Below are 18,421 nucleotides of genomic sequence, written 5' to 3' on the forward strand. Positions count from 1 at the left end.
GTAGTTGATGATGACAGAACTGTACAAAATACAAATATCTGAGACAGAAATGCACAGATGTTTTTGCTCCAGATCGGCATAATGATTTAGTCCGTGTAAAATTAAATGAAAATCCTCTTTTCGTAACCCTTGTGCTATCCTAGGCACTTTAACGTTGGGAGTTGGGTCATCTAGACCCACTAGACAGTGCTCTGAACCTTTTTTCTTCAATGATTTGTGATCTTAACTGGTGTCCATGGATTACATGTAATCTTTCCACCTTTATCCACCTTTGTCATGGTAGGGAGAACACGTCAATGTAAGGGTGGGGTCATCTAAGATAGCAATTTTTATGTACAAAGTTTGAAGAGCAAAATTTACAATGAAATTTAGAAAAACAGCAAATTATGCTTTCTGCTGCTCACATGTCCTGCTGTTTACAGCTGCCAGCTGCACCTAAAGTGAACAGCAGGTGGTGCTGCAGATGACACTTGGGATGTTTGATGCAGTTGAACAGTAAAGATTTGTGGTTTTTCTGTGTGTTTTCTGAGTTGTTTTCCCCACACAAACTCTGACCACCCTGAAGACTGACCTGATGGTCACTGATTGCATCAATAACATGAACAGTGATGCCGTCACTGACATGATCATCCAGTTTCCACCTAGAGGAACCTTGGAGGGATGAAGAGGAGTCACACTCCGCTCTTGACGCCACCTGGCAAACTGAAGGGAACACAGACATCGCTGTATTATACGAACAATATGGGAAAACTCCATCCATTTTCTTCACTTTCGGAGTGACTGGGCTGCTGGAGCCTGTCCTGGCCACAGGAGGGCGAAGGTAGGTCGCCAGTCTGTTGCAGGACCATACAGTCACACACTCACACCAAGGGACAATGTTAGGGTAAACCGAGGAATCATGTTTTGGGACGGTGGGAGGAAAGCAGAGATCTCAGAGAAAACCCACGCATGCATGGGGAGAACATGCAAACTCCACACAGAAAGGTCCAAGCCGGGATTGTGCCGCTGTGAGGTGAGAAGGCGAATCACTGTGCCACCATGCAGCACATGGGGAAAGCTCGTCAAAATAACAAACATTTCAAAGCGGGTCTTGGAAAGGACTGGTTTATCTGGGTTGAATTTCCTTCACAGTATCTTCAGTAACTGTTCTCCTGGAGGTCACCTTTGCAGTCACAGAATTTTACAATGTTGTGCTTTCTGTGTTGTGACGTTTTTTTAGAGAACCGTAGACATTTTACACTTGCCTTGATGAAATGACATACTTATAAATAAACTTAAACTAGTAATAAAATGAATTATAACAACTTTTTTTTAACGAAAGAAAGTTTTAGCGGGAACAAAATAATTATTTTGTGAGAACAAAATAACGTATTCGGGGAATGAATTAATTATTTGGTGGGAACTAAATATTAATATTAATTTTTACCCATGTCAAATCAAGGGCTCCTTAGCATATCACTGAAAAAGTGAAATATTTTGAAAGTTAAAAGTGAAGTTGTATCCATCCATCTTCTGTTCTGTCTTAGCCCTGTGCAGGGTCATGGTCAGGGTCATGAGGGATGCTGGAGTCGGTTCCAGCTTCAGTGGTTTGTCGGGGTCCATCCTGGACAGTTCGCCAGTCCTTTGTACTATTTAGAGTCACTAATCAACCAATGAAGGATGTTTTCAGAGTGAGATGATGCAGAAGTCCTCAAAGAAAGTCTTTAGGCTTTTAAAAACTATTCATTTCCATGCACTATGGTTTGGATCACTTCTCAAGAGTACACTTGACCATTGCTCCATTATGGAAAAGAACGATAATTCCCTATTTACCATGGTAACCAGAGAGGATGGGGCTGGGAATGAGCAAAGCTTCAGTGGGGACTCCCTATTTCTCATCTTTATACTTCTCCAAAAGTCTGAAGTGACCCTGATTTTCAGCAAAGTTTTGACCAGCAGACAACTTGATCTCAACTTTTAGCGCTGCTGATAGCAGCCGCAGAAGGATAATGGTCTTCATCTAATGTCTGCAGACATAACAGCGATTAACTGCCGTTTAAACGGCTGTTAATCAGCAGAAGAAGGAATACCAACCTTGGTCAATCGACAGATTATGGACCCCTTTTTATTTTATTCCACTGCATTATCTTATGATAATAATAATAATAATAATAAATGCTTAATCAATTATTGAAGATGGTCATATTGATTGATCTCTAATATTACTTCCCTTGCTCCAAAAATTGATTCATGATTTTTCCTAAAGAAACTTAATTTGCGCATATTTTTAACTTTTGATACTTGATCAATGTATGCTATGAAGATTTTTAAAAAAGTGTTATGTCAATTTTACTGATATAGTATAATTTTTTAATCATATGCATTATTTTTAAAATTAGAACAATCTGTATATATTTTAGATAACTGATCTGTATTTGCCATGTTGATTTCTAAAATAGTTATGTTTTTACATCATAATTTAAGTAATTCATCTTGGTCATGTGCTTTATTGATACTTTATTGATACTTTAGGATTCTTAACCCTTGTGCTATCTTAGATGACCCCACCCTTACATTGACGTGTTCTCCCTACCATGACAAAGGTGGATAAAGTTGGAAAGATTTCATGTAATCCATGGACACCAGTGAAGATCACAAATCATTGAAGAAAAAGGGTTCAGCGCACTGTCTAGTGCAGGGATCGGCAACCTTTACCACTCAAAGAGCCAATTGGATCAGTTTCCCATAGAAATAAAAGCACAGGGAGCCGCAACAATAGGGGTGTTAGAAGAAATCGTTTCGCCAAAATATCGCGACACTTCATTTAGTGATACTTGTATTGATTCAAAATGCCGTCAGATTATTTATTTTAATTATTTATGAGCGTGTGAGTTTTCCTTTGATCTTTTGTCCATTTTCCACAACCTTAAATAGAACTTCAAAGCACTTCATGATCACCGGTGTCAGAGCGACCGGCCGGTAATCATTGTCTCGTGCCTCAATGATTACCGGCCGGTCGCTCTGACACCGGTGATCATGAAGTGCTTTGAGAGGATCATCCTGAACCACATCAAGGACATCATCCCTGCTACTCTGGACAGCCATCAGTTCGCTTACAGGGAGAACCGATCGACAGAGGACGCAGTTTCATTAGCCCTGCATGCTACCCTGTCCCACCTGGAGCATCCTGACACCTATGTCAGGATGTTATTTGTGGACTTCAGTTCAGCCTTTAACACGGTGATCCCGGACAAGCTGACACTGAAGCTCCACAACCTGGGTCTGCCTGCCTCCCTGTGCCTCTGGATCAAAGACTTTCTCACCAACAGGCCCCAAGTGGTGAGAATCGGGGACTCAACATCATCCACTCTGATCCTGAGCACAGGAACACCACAGGGGTGTGTCCTCAGCCCCGCCCTCTTCACTCTGTTCACCCACGACTGCTCCGCTATTCATTCCACAAATCTGGTTTTAAAGTTCGCCGACGACACCACCGTAGTGGGTCTCATATCCAACAATGATGAGACTCACTACAGAGAGGAAGTTCAGCACCTGACAGGATGGTGTGCTGACAATAACCTCATCCTGAACACCTCCAAGACCAAAGAGATCATCGTGGATTTTAGAAGGACTAGAAAGGTGGCACACCCCCCCCTCCTCATTAACGGGGAGGAGGTGGAGCGAGTGGACCACATCAAGTTCCTGGGGATCCACATCACATCTGACCTCACCTGGTCGCTGCACACATCCCACCTGGTGAAGAAGGCTCAGCAGAGACTCTTCTTTCTAAGGAAGCTTAAAAGGACAGGAGTTTCATCACAACTTCTGGGGAACTTCTACAGGGCAACCATTGAGAGCATCCTCTGTCTGAGTGCTACGGTGTGGTACGGGAGCTGCACCGCTCAAGACAGGAAGGACTTGGCCCGGGTGGTGAAAACCGCACAGGAGATTGTGGGAGGACCTCTCCCACAACTCGACTCAGTGTACGACAGCCGGGTCCGACGGAAGGCTGGTCGTATTGCTGCAGACCCCACCCACCCAGGACATAACCTGTTTGTACCTCTTCTTCCCTCTGGGAAGAGATACAGGAGCATCAGAACTCACACAAACAGACTGAGGAACAGCTTCTTCCCAAGAGCAGTGAGGTCTATCCACCCCCCCCCCCCCCCCACACACACATCACACAACTGGGTCAACGAAACCGCCCCCTCCCCCCAGACTTAACATAACCCACTAACCCCTGTCAGCACACAGCTGACAATGCTCTGACTGTATTTTAAACTATGTATGCAATATTCATGCTGTATGTGCAATATCCATTCTAATGTGGAATACCCACTCATGTGCAATATTCACCCCCCTCTACTGTACAGTATTTATGCCTTATATAGCTCCTTATTCTTATTTTATTTTATTCTACCTTTTTATATTGTTGGACGAGAGTTGCTGGAAAAAATTTCATTGTGCACTGCAGAATGATAATAAAAAAGAAGATTCTGACTTTTCCTTTTGTCAAACACAGAGTTAAAATGAGTGAGATGATGGAATCCAAATTCACTTTGATGCAACTTCTTTTTATTTTTTTCTTTAAATTCAGTAAACCCAATAAAGTATGTTAATATTCCAGAATCATAAGCGGTGAGTCTAAGCCCCTCCCCTGCCACTCTACCTGTTCACATCCTCTGCAGCTCCAAGTTGTTTTCCCCCACGTGCAACCCCCCCCCCCTCCAGCGTGTCCTACACAGCGCAACATACGGTCATCATCGCAGCAGGTTGACAGGATAGTAGGGGCGCCCTTACGCAAATGTAATTACTTTTATGCAGGAATGTGTGGTTTTAGTTTGGGGGAGAAAAATAAGGCTTTTTTTTGGCGCTCATGTGCCCCCTACGACACTGCCACTGAGTGTCTTTTTAGAAGAGCTTTCCATCCCATAACAGACTCTGTACCGCTTTCACAGACACAGACACCCCCCCTAGACAATCTTAGAACATGATGGTTATTTTACAAAACCACAGAGAGCCGCAGCACAGAGATGAAAGAGCCGCACGCGTCTAGTGGGTCTAGATTACCCAACTCCCAATGGTAAAGTGTCTAGGATAGCACAAGGGTTACTTCTGTCTGATAAAGTTATGAACCGGATAATGATAAATCATGTAATAAAATGGTTACAGTAGAACAGGGGTGGGATTATATAAATTCGCTTCCTTCCACTCCCTTTCAAGAAATCTTTAATTTAATGTCTAAATATCCTAAATTTGATATGTCATTGTATGAATGTATAACTTATGATTGTATTGTTTTTGTGTATTATTCTTATTTAATTGCTTGAAATAAACCATTTCAAATCAAATACTGTTTATGTATATTTAACACCTTTTACGTACATTTGATGCCTTGAAGCGGTTCAACTTTACTGAACCAAACTGATGAAAACAAGTGCCTTGTTATGACTTTTGAAGGAAACGTTCGTCTGGGTGTTGCTCCACAGTGCAGCAGAATGACCTCGTTCAGCTGTGTGACAGGAGCCTGGATCCAGAGCCATTTGATTGGACGCTGCATCCAGATGGACACCCATATCCCAACTAGTTAGAGTACGAGCCACACCTCCAGGACCATATGAAGCCAAAAAGTGATCAGTATACTCCTCCCCTCCTGACAGGAAGCGGGGCGTGGAAATGAGTGTTTTCTCCTTTACAATTTGTGTGTATTCAGACAGGAAACGCCAATGCTGCCATAAAATCTGCCTACGTTTTACTGCAAGCTGCTTGACACCCGGAGCTCCGTACAACTTTGATTCAACTTTGATTTTTCTAAACATGATTTTTGTATCTCATTTCCTCATCAACCAACTTGGCGAGGCTAGCGGAGGGCTACCTCAACACTTCTTTATAAACAGGAAACTTGATAAGGCCCAATCTCAAGGTTTTTGGACTTTGTTTTTCTTTACAACCATGGCAGATTGGGCTTCAGTTGTTATTCTTGTGTTGGCCTCCTGCCAGAGAAATGAGCATTTCATGCACTAGAAAGAATAAAACGGGGACAAACTACAACGAATCCAGACATCGAAACCAGAGCAGACAGATTTGAACTTTCAACCTTTGCAGATTACCAAGGGGATGTTAAAAAATAGGCATTATTGTAGGTTAAGAATGTGTGGTGAATCTGCTGCTTCTGTTTGCCACCAAACAGGATTTTCCAGTGTAACCACATGCAGGACCTCCCACCTGAAGCCTGACGGCCAAACCTGAATAACACAAGCAGGAATTTATCTACCAACAGAGAGATGCAGACGTGTTTAAGCTGAAGTAAGATACAAATTTACGGGATTGGTAGGAGGAATGAGCTTGTAGAAATACTCCGCAGTAGTTTTTAAATGCTCTGTAGATAATTGCAGAGATTTCGCAAACATAACACGAGGGTGAAAAGAGATCTGCTCTGCCATACCTGTAAGTCCTGTATGCAGAACTTCCTGTCTTGCAAACAACCATGCAGCAGTACCCGCTGACTTTTCCTCTTTGAAGAAGCGACATGTTGCTCTAAATACCTAAAAAAGGTAAGGCGGAAAATTTACTTGAAACGATATTTTTTGGTAGAATTGATTTGCTATCTGTTGTCTTAAGCATTTATTGTAACACTGAGATGAATGTCTCTGATTCTTGGTGTTTTGTGCTCTCTCAGATATGAAGCTTGTGAAAGGAGCTGTGTCTGGGATAGGCATCCTGAGAAAATGGGCAGTTTTTTCCATGGCAGCACTGGTGTTGCTTTTGTTATTGAACGACCCATTTCTGATACTCTGGTGGCCTCAGAGACCTCTCGAGGTAAGCTTCGAACTCTTTTTGTGATGTAAAATTGCGTTTTAGCTGATGCTTATCCCTGTTATTGGTTTTCTCATATCTGCAGAAAACAGAAGTGGTGGTTTCACCTCTGGATATGGCTACAGACTCCATCGACGACATGTATGCAGGCTGCAGACCTGAAACCGCCGCAGTGATTGACCTGTTTGGTGTGTTTGAGTGGAATTACAATGGAAACTTCAGCCAGGCCTGGGCTTTCGCTGAGAAATATGCAAATAGGCCTGTGCACGAGCGCTTAAAAGAAGACCACGCTATTGCGATGTATATGTACACGAAACTGTCACACATCCGGGAGGTTTTCAACAAAGCCGTGAAGACAGGGAAGCACATGTACAACACGCACAGGTTTAGATTCCACTACTTGTACTTTTTCCTGACTGACGCTATTCAGAGCCTGCGTCACAATCAGACGTCGTGCAGAACCACCTACCTCAGGACGTGGAAACACTTTGACCAAAATGTGGTCCACACACAGGTGCGTTTTGGTCATTTTGTCTGGGCAGCATCCAGCAGTCTGTCATTTGAACTTCATGGCAACGTGTCCTGCTTTGAGATCTACACGTGCTACGGAGCTGACATCACGTATTACTCCGGCATCAAGCAGCAGGGGCAGGTGCTCGTCCCCACCTATGAGGTCTTCAAAATCACTAAAGTTTCCAAGCGTGAGCCCTGGTGCAGCGTGGTCTACAAGCTGGAAAGCACCAGAGTACCAAGAGCCGACCAGAACTGCAAACTTGGAGAAGAGCGAAGTGAAACATTTTTAGCAGCTGCCAGAACATTCTGGCTCGGACACAGCACTGTGAAGGTGTGGATTTGTGCACTCCTGCTGGTGGTTTGCTCTATGGTTCTTGTCAGAGGAAAGCAGACACGTTTTGTCGCTGTTGTGCTGGGAGCTCTGCTTTTACTGATGGTTGGTGTGTTATTGTTGAGTTAGCCAGCGAAAATAAATGAAATCCTTCCTCCAAGGTAGTATTTAAATTGTGATGTTGATGCAAAAGGAATTTAAACAGTTAAATGTTTCCTCATAAGCAACTCATCCTCAATTCTTAAAAAAAATATTGAATGATTTTTAAACTGAAATGTGTTGGGAATATCCGTCTCATTATTTCTACCCGTTTATCAGATGTCACTATGAAACACCTTCTTCGGTTCCGGTGATGTGTCCATGATCAGAAATGAATGAACAACATGCAGGGGCAGAGCTAGAACATTTTTATTTAGGGTGGCGGGAGGGGGGCAAAACTACTGTTGAAGCTCTAAAATAATTTTAGCAAAATTCTGAAATTGTTACAGCAAATTCTAAAAAATTAGAGTGAATTCTGAAAAAAACGATACCAAATTTATAAAAATAAAAAATTAATAAAAATTTTAAAAACCCATTAGCAAATCATCATCCTCGCTGTGTCAAATATCACTCGATTGCAGATTCAGTCTTCCCAGCCTGGTGCAGGTCAACAATTTGATTTCTGGTGTCCTTGGACAGCTCTTTGGTGTCGGCTATATGTGATTTTCTGGATTTTTCTTCTTATTTTGCCTCTTGTAGTTGAGGTAAACGTATGATGCAAATTACAGGCCTCTTTCATTTTATTAAGTGGGAAAACTTACACAATTGGTGGCTGACTAAATACTTTTTTGCACCACTGTGAGTATTTGATGCGCTGCTGACTTTGGTGGTTTGCCCACCTAAAAAAACTGACATTTATTCATCCTAATGGTAGGGTACTTGAACAGTGAGAAACAGAAAATCACATAGAAATCAATTTTAATGAATTTTATATACATTTCATTTTATATTAGTAAATTTTGATATGTTAAAAGATTAATTTTTAAAGGACGCCCCTCACAAATTGATGGATAAAATAGAACTGAAGAGACAAAATTGTTTGTTATGAACCTTATATCTAGTTTAAAATGTCAATAGTCAAAGTGTATCATGTTTTAGGATTCTGAAGAAGACACATGTAACCCTTGTGCTATCCTAGGCACTTTAACATTGGGAGTTGGGTCATCTAGACCCACTAGACAGTGCTCTGAACCTTTTTTCTTCAATGATTTGTGATCTTCACTGGTGTCCATGGTTTACATGAAATCTTTCCAGCTTTGTCATGGTAGGGTGAACACGTCAATGTAAGGGTGGGGTCATCTAATTTAGCACAAGGGTTAAAACAGCAGCAAATGTGCGGTTTCACACTCACATGCAGTCATGCAAAAATTAGATAAGTGCACCCACTTCATTGAAGTTCTTTGATAAATGAGCTCTTATTCTGCACACATGCAGGTATTCAAAGCAGGCTGTAAATGATGTCCTGCCAGTGGGTGAGTGAGACGTCATCTTCATCTATATTCCTGATCAATAAACTGCACCATTGTTTCTAATCATGAGTGAGGATGGAGGACACTAGATTATCACTTCAGACGTCTAGTTACATCACAAAAGTGTCTCAAACAAACCTGATTTTATTTATTTCCTGCTCAAGCAGACTTAAATGACAAATCTATGAAGTGTTGATAATAATAACAAAATGAGTTTTGTTAACTAAAATTCAAATCCCAAAGTTATATAAAACCAAAAAAGCTGTAAACACAGTAAAATTTAAAAACAAATCTGCAGCAGTAAGAGTCATGTCCATAAAATGTCCAACTTTTTGCTTAAGCTTTGCCAACTACACTTGCAGTTAACACAGATTAAAGTTAATGTTGGAAATGCAGTTCAGGCTAAATATTTGCAGTGAAGTCATTTCTCTGTTTTGTCAGACATTGTAATAGGTTGTCTTATCAAGCAGCAGCAACACCATCAAGTTCACACCAGGTCTCATTTTTAAAAGAATAAGTATCGTTTGAGTTTTCCAAAACCCATTTTCAGCTTCTCCTGTCACATGACCAAATAACATGTCAGCCAATAAATGACAGAAACTAAAGAATACAAACCACTATAAGAAAAATGAGAATTAGTATTGAAATATTTAAATCTTTTTCTTTGATCTGCTGTTTTTCCTCTGAAATTTGTGCAGGTTTCTGTGATAAGTGTAGCATTTCTTTGTTACAGAGTATGTCAAATTAACTCTATATTGCTACAAATAGAAACAAATTCAAATTCAACAACAGTACAGCAAAACTGCAATGATTTGCAAACGAATCACACATTTTAAAGAAAAGTTATTTCTAAACATAAAAAAGAATCAAGCTACTCTTCAGCATAGCAATTTTTTTAAAAACTTTTTTGCATGAACTCTTTGCATCCTTAAAACTGTTGGCTTAACATGATTTGATCAGAACTAACACAAAGCTTTCTTTGTAGTGTCCCCCGTCATAAAGATACGTACAACAATCCATGCAAATATTTTTACCTGCTACTTTGTTTCAGGCATAATTGTATCTAATTTTATCACTGAGGAGACTGCTATAAAAGTCCAGGTAAAAAACGAGGGACATGGACATCGTGCAGTGCTGCAGGTATGTTGTGGAATACTTACATTACTGTTACAATTATGAGTCTTCATGGGCCAGGGATGCTGGAGTGCCTTAGCAATGAATGTAGAGCTAATTCTGCAATGAATTTTTTTCTTGTTTCAATCAGGAAAGAACCAGGATCAGGAAGACAGCAGAGTGTCTGGCCCCTGACTGCAAAAATAGACTGTTGGATAAGCAACTAATCTTCTAAAGGTTTGTTGTTGGAAATGAAAATGAAAGTTCTGTTGAACTGGTTAGGTGGGCTGATATTTTACCAAACTAAGGAAAATGTTAAAACAAGAATTTAGTTCCTAATTTAACAAAGTTGAAGGATTTATGTGTACAATTACGTGTTTAGTATTAATTTAATAATTCCCACATTTTTTTTATCTTCTGTGCTCCAGCAGGGGAGCTTTGTGTCCAGCAGTGATCCGACCACAAAGATGTCAGTCTGGGCTGCTTTTCTGCTGATGTTTGGAGCCTCCATGGTGACTGCAAAGGTAAAATGAACCAATGAGGCTTGATCGTGTCTCACTGGTAACATTCTGTAGTTATTCTGTATACAGCATCAGTACTAACAATTACAATGCCTTTTTATACATCTATGGCAGGTTTATCCCTTGGACATGGCTGACAACTCTGTGGATGACATGTATGAGGGCTGTGAAGACAAAATGTCTGAAAAAGTGGAAAAAGAGTTCCTGGAGAACGAGAAAAACAAAAATAAGATATTTCGTGCTGCTTGGAATGAAGCAGAGATGACAACATCTTTGACAACAATTTTGAGTAGAGCTGAGGTTGTGGCCATTTATGTTTACACAAATGCTTTGACAAAAATTTACAGTGACTTAAATAAGGAAGTTAGAGAACTGGGAACTGAGTACAAGAAGAGATTTAATTATCACTCCCTGCACTTTTTTCTTACAAGCGCTTTAAAAAAACTTGACAAAAAGAAAAAAGGAAAATGTTACACTGCCTACAGGAGAACTACTGCCTCCTTCAGTCAGGATGTTCTTAACAAGGAGATGCGCTTTGGTTATTTTGCTTCCTCCTCACAGTATCCTTTAGAGTCCAGCCAAAGCAAAGAATTGGAAAAAGATTTTGGAAACAAAAGCTGTTTTGTCATTGAAACGTGCTTTGGAGCTGATATCTCACCATATTCAAAGTTTGAAAAAGCAGAGGCAGAAATCTTGATTCCTCCTTACGAGGTGTTTAAAGTCACAAATATAGAGACAAGAGCAAAGAAGCAGGAGCTTCCATGTGAGGTTGTTTATACATTGAAGAGCACCGAGAAACCTTTTTCAAAGTACAATTGTGCACTATTCTAAGTCCTCCATGTCTCATGGATGAGAATTTTGGACTAAAAAAATGCAGATCCTTTGAATTTATTTGAAATACCAACAACCAAAAGCAACAGAAACAGGCAAAAGTGTCTCAAGAAATCAGTGCGTACCTTGGAAAAATAAAAAAAAATTAAAAAAAAAATGTGTGTGTCTTTGTAATGTGGAGTTCCTTTGACGATGAAATTGTGTTTGTTACGCCATCTAGTGGAAAAGGGAGACACTGTCTGGGATTAATTATTTTGCTGTCAAACTCAAACTTACAAACTCAGAAAATGTCTCTTTTAAATAAACAAAATACCCTTTGCAGCCTGTGTCGTTGCTTGGGAGCGTTGGGGTCTAAAACTTAGTGATCACTTCACTTAAAAGTGAAACAAAATAAGCACATGCAGTGTTTTTGTACTCACTGCCTCCTAGTCAGTCAGTGCAGATTCCATGGCGTATTGAGTTATTGGAAATTATAGAGGGAAGAGGAACTTGACCCAAAACTGGAAATGGACTCTCGTTCGATGTTCACTGAGCACGACCTGGTCCCAGCGGGAATTTTCTGGATCGCCGTCAGATGCCTACAGGAAAAATCCAAGAGCACGTCCTGGTCCTGCTCCTGCTCCTGCTCCTCAGCCAATGCACAAACATGCCTTGTTAATATTCCCAAACAACCTCTCAATTCAAGGGTGTTAACTAACGTTTAAACTTCACTACATTAGCACCGTTTACATTTTTTTTTTACCGTAACGTTGGGTCACAGAATTAATCGCAGCTAACAAGTTACATGCTGTAGCATTCCTCTCATTTTGTGCATTGTAAAACTCAGCGCTATTATATACACAAATATTGTCAAAAAGTTTACCTTCAGCAGTATTCCGTATGCTTTGAACTCCTTTGGTGAACTCTGCATCCACCACCGTCAGAGAATTTCTGAACGTAGTCTGTTCAACACGCACACGGTGTTTCAGTCGTCCCGCCCTCAGATGTTGTGATTGGATTAACATCCAAAACCAACAAAATAACACTCAAAGAATCCCTTGATAGACAATCTGACATCCCATTCGACTAACCTACACAATGGGCGCACTTCCTACACTTACAGTAACTTCAAAAAAGTGATAATAAAACAAATAATAAAACACTGATAATACTATATTCAAAATCTTTGCCAACAGTTTAACTTAACATAAATAACTTCACTGTTTATCTAAAGAAAACTTAAGCAAATATAGATATTTTTTAAGACAAATACTATTTAAATGAACTACTTTTTTCCTTCTTTTACGACCGGGCTACAATGACAACATTGGTGTTGAATCCACTTTTTTTCCTAATCCATACATGTAAATGCGATTCTATACTTTCACTTTTGAACAGCAAGGATAAGAAAATGTGCTTTAAGCTCAATCTACTGATAATCCACTCTGACAGTGGATCAAAACTTTTGTCATCACTTTGTTCAGTTATATGACTGACATGTTAGAAATCTAAACATTAATATGAATGTTTGATTGTTGTTTTGATGCAAGTGTCTGAGACCTTTAACCCCAGGTACATTTCAGTGGAAATGTCTGCTACTTCTTGGAAGGTAGAACTTTTGTGATTACTAGTTGTCTGTCATCAAAAAGGTTGCCCGGTGGTGTGGTGGTCAGCTCTTTCATCACACAGCGAGAGGATTGAATCCTCGCTGTGACCTTTCTACGTGAAGCTTGCATGTTCTCCCTCTGCAGGTCTGATTTGTCTCCTGCTTCCTCCCACCTTTCAAAAACATGTTTTACAGATTAACTGCTGTCTGCATGTCGCTCCTATGTTTGTAACAAACTGTTGACCTGATTAGGTTGTTGTGGTATCTTGAATCTGAGAAGGTTGTGTTTCAATATTGTATTGTAATGTAGTGGCCAGCAGAGGGCAGACCTGCAAGTTTAGTTGAGTTGTGGCATTGTGTGTTGAATAAGAAGAAGTCGGGACAGACATGAGGTCAGGCTGTACAGAGAGGTTCTGTTATGCAAATTAAACTGTTGCACCCACTTTCTATGTTTGAGACCTTCTTTTTTGGATCAAGATGCAACATCTTTTTGGCGACGAGGATTTTTAAGGAGGAGAAAGGCCCATAGACCTCCGGGAAAAAGGGAGAGAGAAAAAAAAAAAGAAGCAGCAGAAAGGTACGTGGCTAACAAGTGGTTTGGTTAGCCTCTCACAGAGAAGTGAAGCATGGCAACAATTGGCACGCTAGCAGCGTTTGATCCGAAAACTCAAACCTGGGATGAGTATACAGAAATACTTGAACAGTTTTTTGCGGCCAATGAAATAGACAATGAAGACAGACAAAAGGCAATATTGATAAGTGTAGTGGGAGCACCGACCTACAGTTTAATGCGCAACCTCCTCAGCCCAGACAAGCCAAAAGACAAGTCCTTTAATGAGCTTGTATTATTGATGAAGAACCATTATGACCCAAAACCAAGCGAAATCGTACAGAGATATAAGTTTGATTCTCGTAACCGGAAGCCTAATGAAACAGTTATGGATTATGTAGCTGAGCTGCGTCGTTTGGCCCAAGACTGCAACTATGGAAACACTCTGCAACAAAGGCTGAGGGACCGGCTTGTATGTGGGATTAATGATGACAGGATTCAGAGGTGTCTCCTGGCCGAAACAGATCTCACTTTTGAAAAGGCTCTGGGAATTGCAGTATCACATGAGACGGCAATTAAAAATGCATAGGATCTGCAGACTGGCACATCTACAAAATGCTACAGCATCAGTAGAGGACAACAGGAAACTCGGGCATTCCAAGGAGTCAGAAAAGAATGCTACAGGTGCAAAGGAACTGGACACACAGCTGCAGATTGTAAGTACAAGCAGGAAAAATGTCATGCTTGTGGCAAAGTGGGTCATATAGCAAGAGCTTGTAGAAGCAAAGTTAAAAGCAACCCAGAAAAACATGAGCATAAACATCACAAGAGAGAAAATAAACGGGGATCACATTATCATTCTCATAAAGTGTATGACACAGAAGATGAAAAGAAAAGTGAGGATGAAGATCAAGACTCTTTTGCTTTGAACTGCATCAATAGTGGACCAAATCTAAAAGGCAACGTGTACAAAGTAGGACGTCAGGCCGGAGGGGACCTCGGAAAAGTGGCGCCCTACACGGTAAAATTGAAACTGAATGGACAGTATGTCAACTTTGAACTCGACACTGGATGTTGTTTAACCGTCATGAGTGAAGCCACATTTAAAGACACATGGAAAAACACAAAACTTCCCAGTCTGAACCTGGCCAAAATCAAAATGGAAACCTATACAGGGGATCCTGTGGAGGTGATTGGTACCACAAAAGTAACTGTACAGTACCAACAGCAGACATTGAAACTGCCCCTGATTGTTGTCAAGGGGGAAGGGCCCAGCTTGTTAGGTCGAGCCTGGTTGGAGGAGTTAAGTCTGGATTGGAGAGAAATAAAAAAGAGATGTAAAGCTGAAAGAGTGCACAAGGTTAAAGAAAATGAAAACACACTACAGCAAGTGTTAAACAAGCATGAAAATGTGTTCAAAGAGGAGTTGGGCACCCTGAGAGGCACAAAAGCCACCATTCGGGTAAAATTAGATGCCTCCCCACGTTTCTTCCGCCCGCGTTCTGTTCCTTTTGCTATGCGAGCAAAAGTTGATGAAGAAATAGACCGCCTATTAAAAGAAAATATTATCTCTCCAGTCAAATATGCTGAAGGGGCAGCGCCGGTGGTACCCATTCTTAAACCTACAGGAACTGTAAGACTTTGTGGAGATTATAAACTGACTGTAAATACAGTGGCTTCATTGGAGCAGTATCCTATTCCAAAAGTGGAGGATCTATTCACTGCGCTGTCAGGAGGAAAACAGTTTTCTAAACTAGACATGAGCCATGCTTACCAACAAATACTGCTGGATGAAGAATCAAAGAAATATGTGACGGTGAACACCCACAGAGGACTTTTCACGTACAACAGACTGCCATTTGGAGTAGCATCAGCACCAGCCATATTCCAGAGGACGATGGAAAACCTTTTAAAAGGTATACCATTGGTGGTGGTCTACTTAGATGACATCTTGGTGAGTGGCAAGGATGAGGCAGACCACCTAAAAAACTTGACTGCGGTGCTGGGCAGGCTGGAAGAAGCAGGGCTGCGGCTGAAAAGAAGTAAGTGCGAGTTTATGCAAAAAGAGGTGGAATATTTGGGGCATAAAGTTGATGCACAAGGTCTCCACCCAGTGCAAAAGAAAGTGGAAGCCATTTTAAATGCTCCGGCTCCCACCAATGTAACTGAACTTAAATCGTACTTGGGTTTGTTAAACTATTATAACAAATTTCTCCCAAACTTGGCGACCCTGTTGGCCCCCCTTCATGAACTCTTGAGGCAGAATGTAAAGTGGTCATGGCAACAGAGGCATGTTGAAGCATTTGAAAAGTCAAAAAGGCTGCTGAGCTCCGCTGATGTGTTAATCCACTATTCAGCTGATAAAGAGTTAGTTTTGTCATGTGATGCATCACCTTATGGTGTTGGAGCTGTGTTGTCACACAGAATGGAGGATGGCTGTGAGAAACCACTAGGTTTCATGTCACGTACTCTCTCACCCGCTGAAAAAAGATATTCACAGTTGGACAAAGAAGCATTAGCAGTAATATTTGGTCTGAAGAAGTTCCATAAATATTTGTATGGCAGAGTTTTCACGATCTACACAGATCATAAGCCACTGATTTATCTTTTTAACATGAAGAAGCCCATACCTCAAATGGGCTCACCAAGAGTGCAAAGATGGGCTATCAAGTGCATATGAGTATGACATCGTCTACAAACCAGGCAAAAGCCATGCTAACGCGGATGCACTCAGTAGATTGCCGCTACCTGAAACAACACCAGAAAAAGAGTCTGTTGAACAAGTTTTGATGATGGATGTCTTGGATGACACACTGCTGGACACCAGACAGATCAAGCGATGGACATCTACAGATGTTCTTCTGTCCCAAGTCCATGAGTACATACTAAAAGGATGGCCGGAAAAACTGGACGCCCGCCTAAAGCCATATCAACAAAGGAAAATGGAGCTAAGTGTGAGGGATGGATGTGTGCTCTGGGGAGCTAGAGTGGTGATTCCAACCAAAGGGAGAGACAACATCCTGAAGCTTCTACATCAGACTCACACAGGCATGTCAAAGATGAAAGGTCTAGCAAGGTCATATCTTTGGTGGCCAGGTATGGATGAAAGCATCGAAAAGGAGGTGCAGTTATGTGAAGAATGTCAAAAACACCACAAATCACCACCCGCTGCACCATTACACCCCTGAGAATGGCCAGAAACACCGTGGTCCAGAATCCATGTGGACTATGCAGGACCGTTCCTAGGTGAGATGTTTTTATTGGTGGTAGATTCTCATTCAAAGTGGATGGACATTTATCCTGTGAAATCAGCTACTTCACAAATAACCATTGAAAAACTGAGGCAGAGTTTCAGTGTGTTTGGTCTTCCAAAGATGCTGGTATCAGACAATGGGACATGTTTCACAAGTGCAGAATTTGAGTCATTCATGAAACAAAATGGAATTGACCATGTAAGATCTGCACCTTTCCACCCATCCTCTAACGGTCTAGCTGAAAGAGCAGTGCAGACTTTTAAGGAGGGGATGAAGAAGATAAAAGGTGACACCCTCCAAACTAAACTGTCAAGATTTCTGTTCAGTTATCGAATTACACCGCATGCAACAACAGGTTTGTCCCCAGCAGAACTGATGATGTCACGGAGACTTAGATCAGCTTTTGACCTGCTCATGCCGGATGTAAAAACTAGAGTTCAGAAAAAACAACTGAAACAGAAAGACCAACATGACACAAAGAAAACATTGAGAAGTTTTGTATCAGGAGACAAGGTGTTCATCCGAAACTATTCCTATGGTCCAAAATGGATACCAGCAGTCGTGATGGACTCATCAGGTCGTCGTACATCAGTGTCGTACAACGTCAGCATCAGGAATGGCCGAACTATGAAGAGGCATGTGGATCAAGTCCGAGCTAGGCTCCAAGACACTGTTCTAGGGGAACCGGAGGCAGACCGGGAGCTGTGCGAAGATGGGGAAACTGTTGCAGTTGAGGAAGCACCTTTATGTGTGGTTTCTACAACCCAACTGTCATCAGATGAGTCACGTGACCCAACACCAGCGACTCCCCCTAGGGTTCCTCCTGAGTCACCAGTTGCACCTGTGTTGCGACGCTCACAAAGAGAGAGACATTTACCAGGACATCTCAAAGATTTTGTTAGATAGAGTGAGATCTTTCCAGGAATAGAGCAACAATGAGCTCTGGATCTCACGGGAAGGATGTACCTTCTCAGTAAAAAAAAAAAAAGAAAAGAAAAGAGAAAATGTTCTGTGTAATGTTATTCTGTCTAATGTCGAATTGCTTGTTTTATTGGAGCAGCCTCTATGTGGGAAAGTTAGTTCACATCTTAAAGGGGAGGGGATGTGGTATCTTGAATCTGAGAAGGTTGTGTTTCAATATTGTATTGTAATGTAGTGGCCAGCAGAGGGCAGACCTGCAAGTTTAGTTGAGTTGTGGCATTGTGTGTTGAATAAGAAGAAGTCGGGACAGACATGAGGTCAGGCTGTACAGAGAGGTTCTGTTATGCAAATTAAACTGTTGCACCCACTTTCTATGTTTGAGACCTTCTTTTTTGGATCAAGATGCAACAGTTGTACTCCACCTTCAACAGTTGTTGGGTTGGAACCAGCAAACCTGTGACCCCGAAAGCGATTCAGTGGGTTCTGAATTGGATGGTGG

General features: G+C 41.3%; 2 protein-coding genes across 3 annotated transcripts; both read left to right on the plus strand.

Moving 5' to 3' along the window:
* The first annotated feature begins 5,683 nt into the window (after positions 1-5,683).
* LOC101161465 (GPI-linked NAD(P)(+)--arginine ADP-ribosyltransferase 1) lies at positions 5,684-7,925 on the plus strand. Its single transcript, XM_023960468.1, has 3 exons — positions 5,684-6,533; positions 6,659-6,798; positions 6,881-7,925. The coding sequence occupies exons 2-3, from the start codon at positions 6,661-6,663 to the stop codon at positions 7,766-7,768; spliced, it is 1,026 nt and encodes a 341-aa protein (XP_023816236.1). The 5' UTR covers positions 5,684-6,533; positions 6,659-6,660; the 3' UTR covers positions 7,769-7,925.
* Positions 7,926-8,939: 1,014 nt separating this feature from the next.
* LOC105354861 (ecto-ADP-ribosyltransferase 5-like) lies at positions 8,940-11,769 on the plus strand. Of its 2 annotated transcripts, none has more exons than XM_011479996.3 (4): positions 8,940-10,287; positions 10,412-10,497; positions 10,689-10,784; positions 10,896-11,769. In XM_011479996.3, exons 3-4 carry the CDS (start codon positions 10,728-10,730, stop codon positions 11,610-11,612), a joined length of 774 nt encoding a protein of 257 aa, XP_011478298.1. In that variant the 5' UTR covers positions 8,940-10,287; positions 10,412-10,497; positions 10,689-10,727; the 3' UTR covers positions 11,613-11,769. The 2 variants fall into 2 exon arrangements, with proteins under 2 accessions (XP_011478298.1, XP_011478303.1); XM_011480001.3 differs by having other exon boundaries at positions 10,692-10,784.
* The last annotated feature ends 6,652 nt before the right edge of the window (positions 11,770-18,421 follow it).

This window comes from Oryzias latipes, chromosome 1 (genome assembly GCF_002234675.1).
Source record: "Oryzias latipes chromosome 1, ASM223467v1".
NCBI lineage: Eukaryota > Metazoa > Chordata > Actinopteri > Beloniformes > Adrianichthyidae > Oryzias > Oryzias latipes.

Coding starts and splice junctions, on each gene's coding strand:
- LOC105354861 (XM_011479996.3), top strand. CDS start 10,728: ATGTCAGTCTGGGCTGCTTTTCTGCTGATGTTTGGAGCCTCCATGGTG. Junction 10,785..10,895: donor CCTCCATGGTGACTGCAAAG/GTAAAATGAACC, acceptor CATCTATGGCAG/GTTTATCCCTTGGACATGGC.
- LOC101161465 (XM_023960468.1), top strand. CDS start 6,661: ATGAAGCTTGTGAAAGGAGCTGTGTCTGGGATAGGCATCCTGAGAAAA. Junction 6,799..6,880: donor GGCCTCAGAGACCTCTCGAG/GTAAGCTTCGAA, acceptor TCATATCTGCAG/AAAACAGAAGTGGTGGTTTC.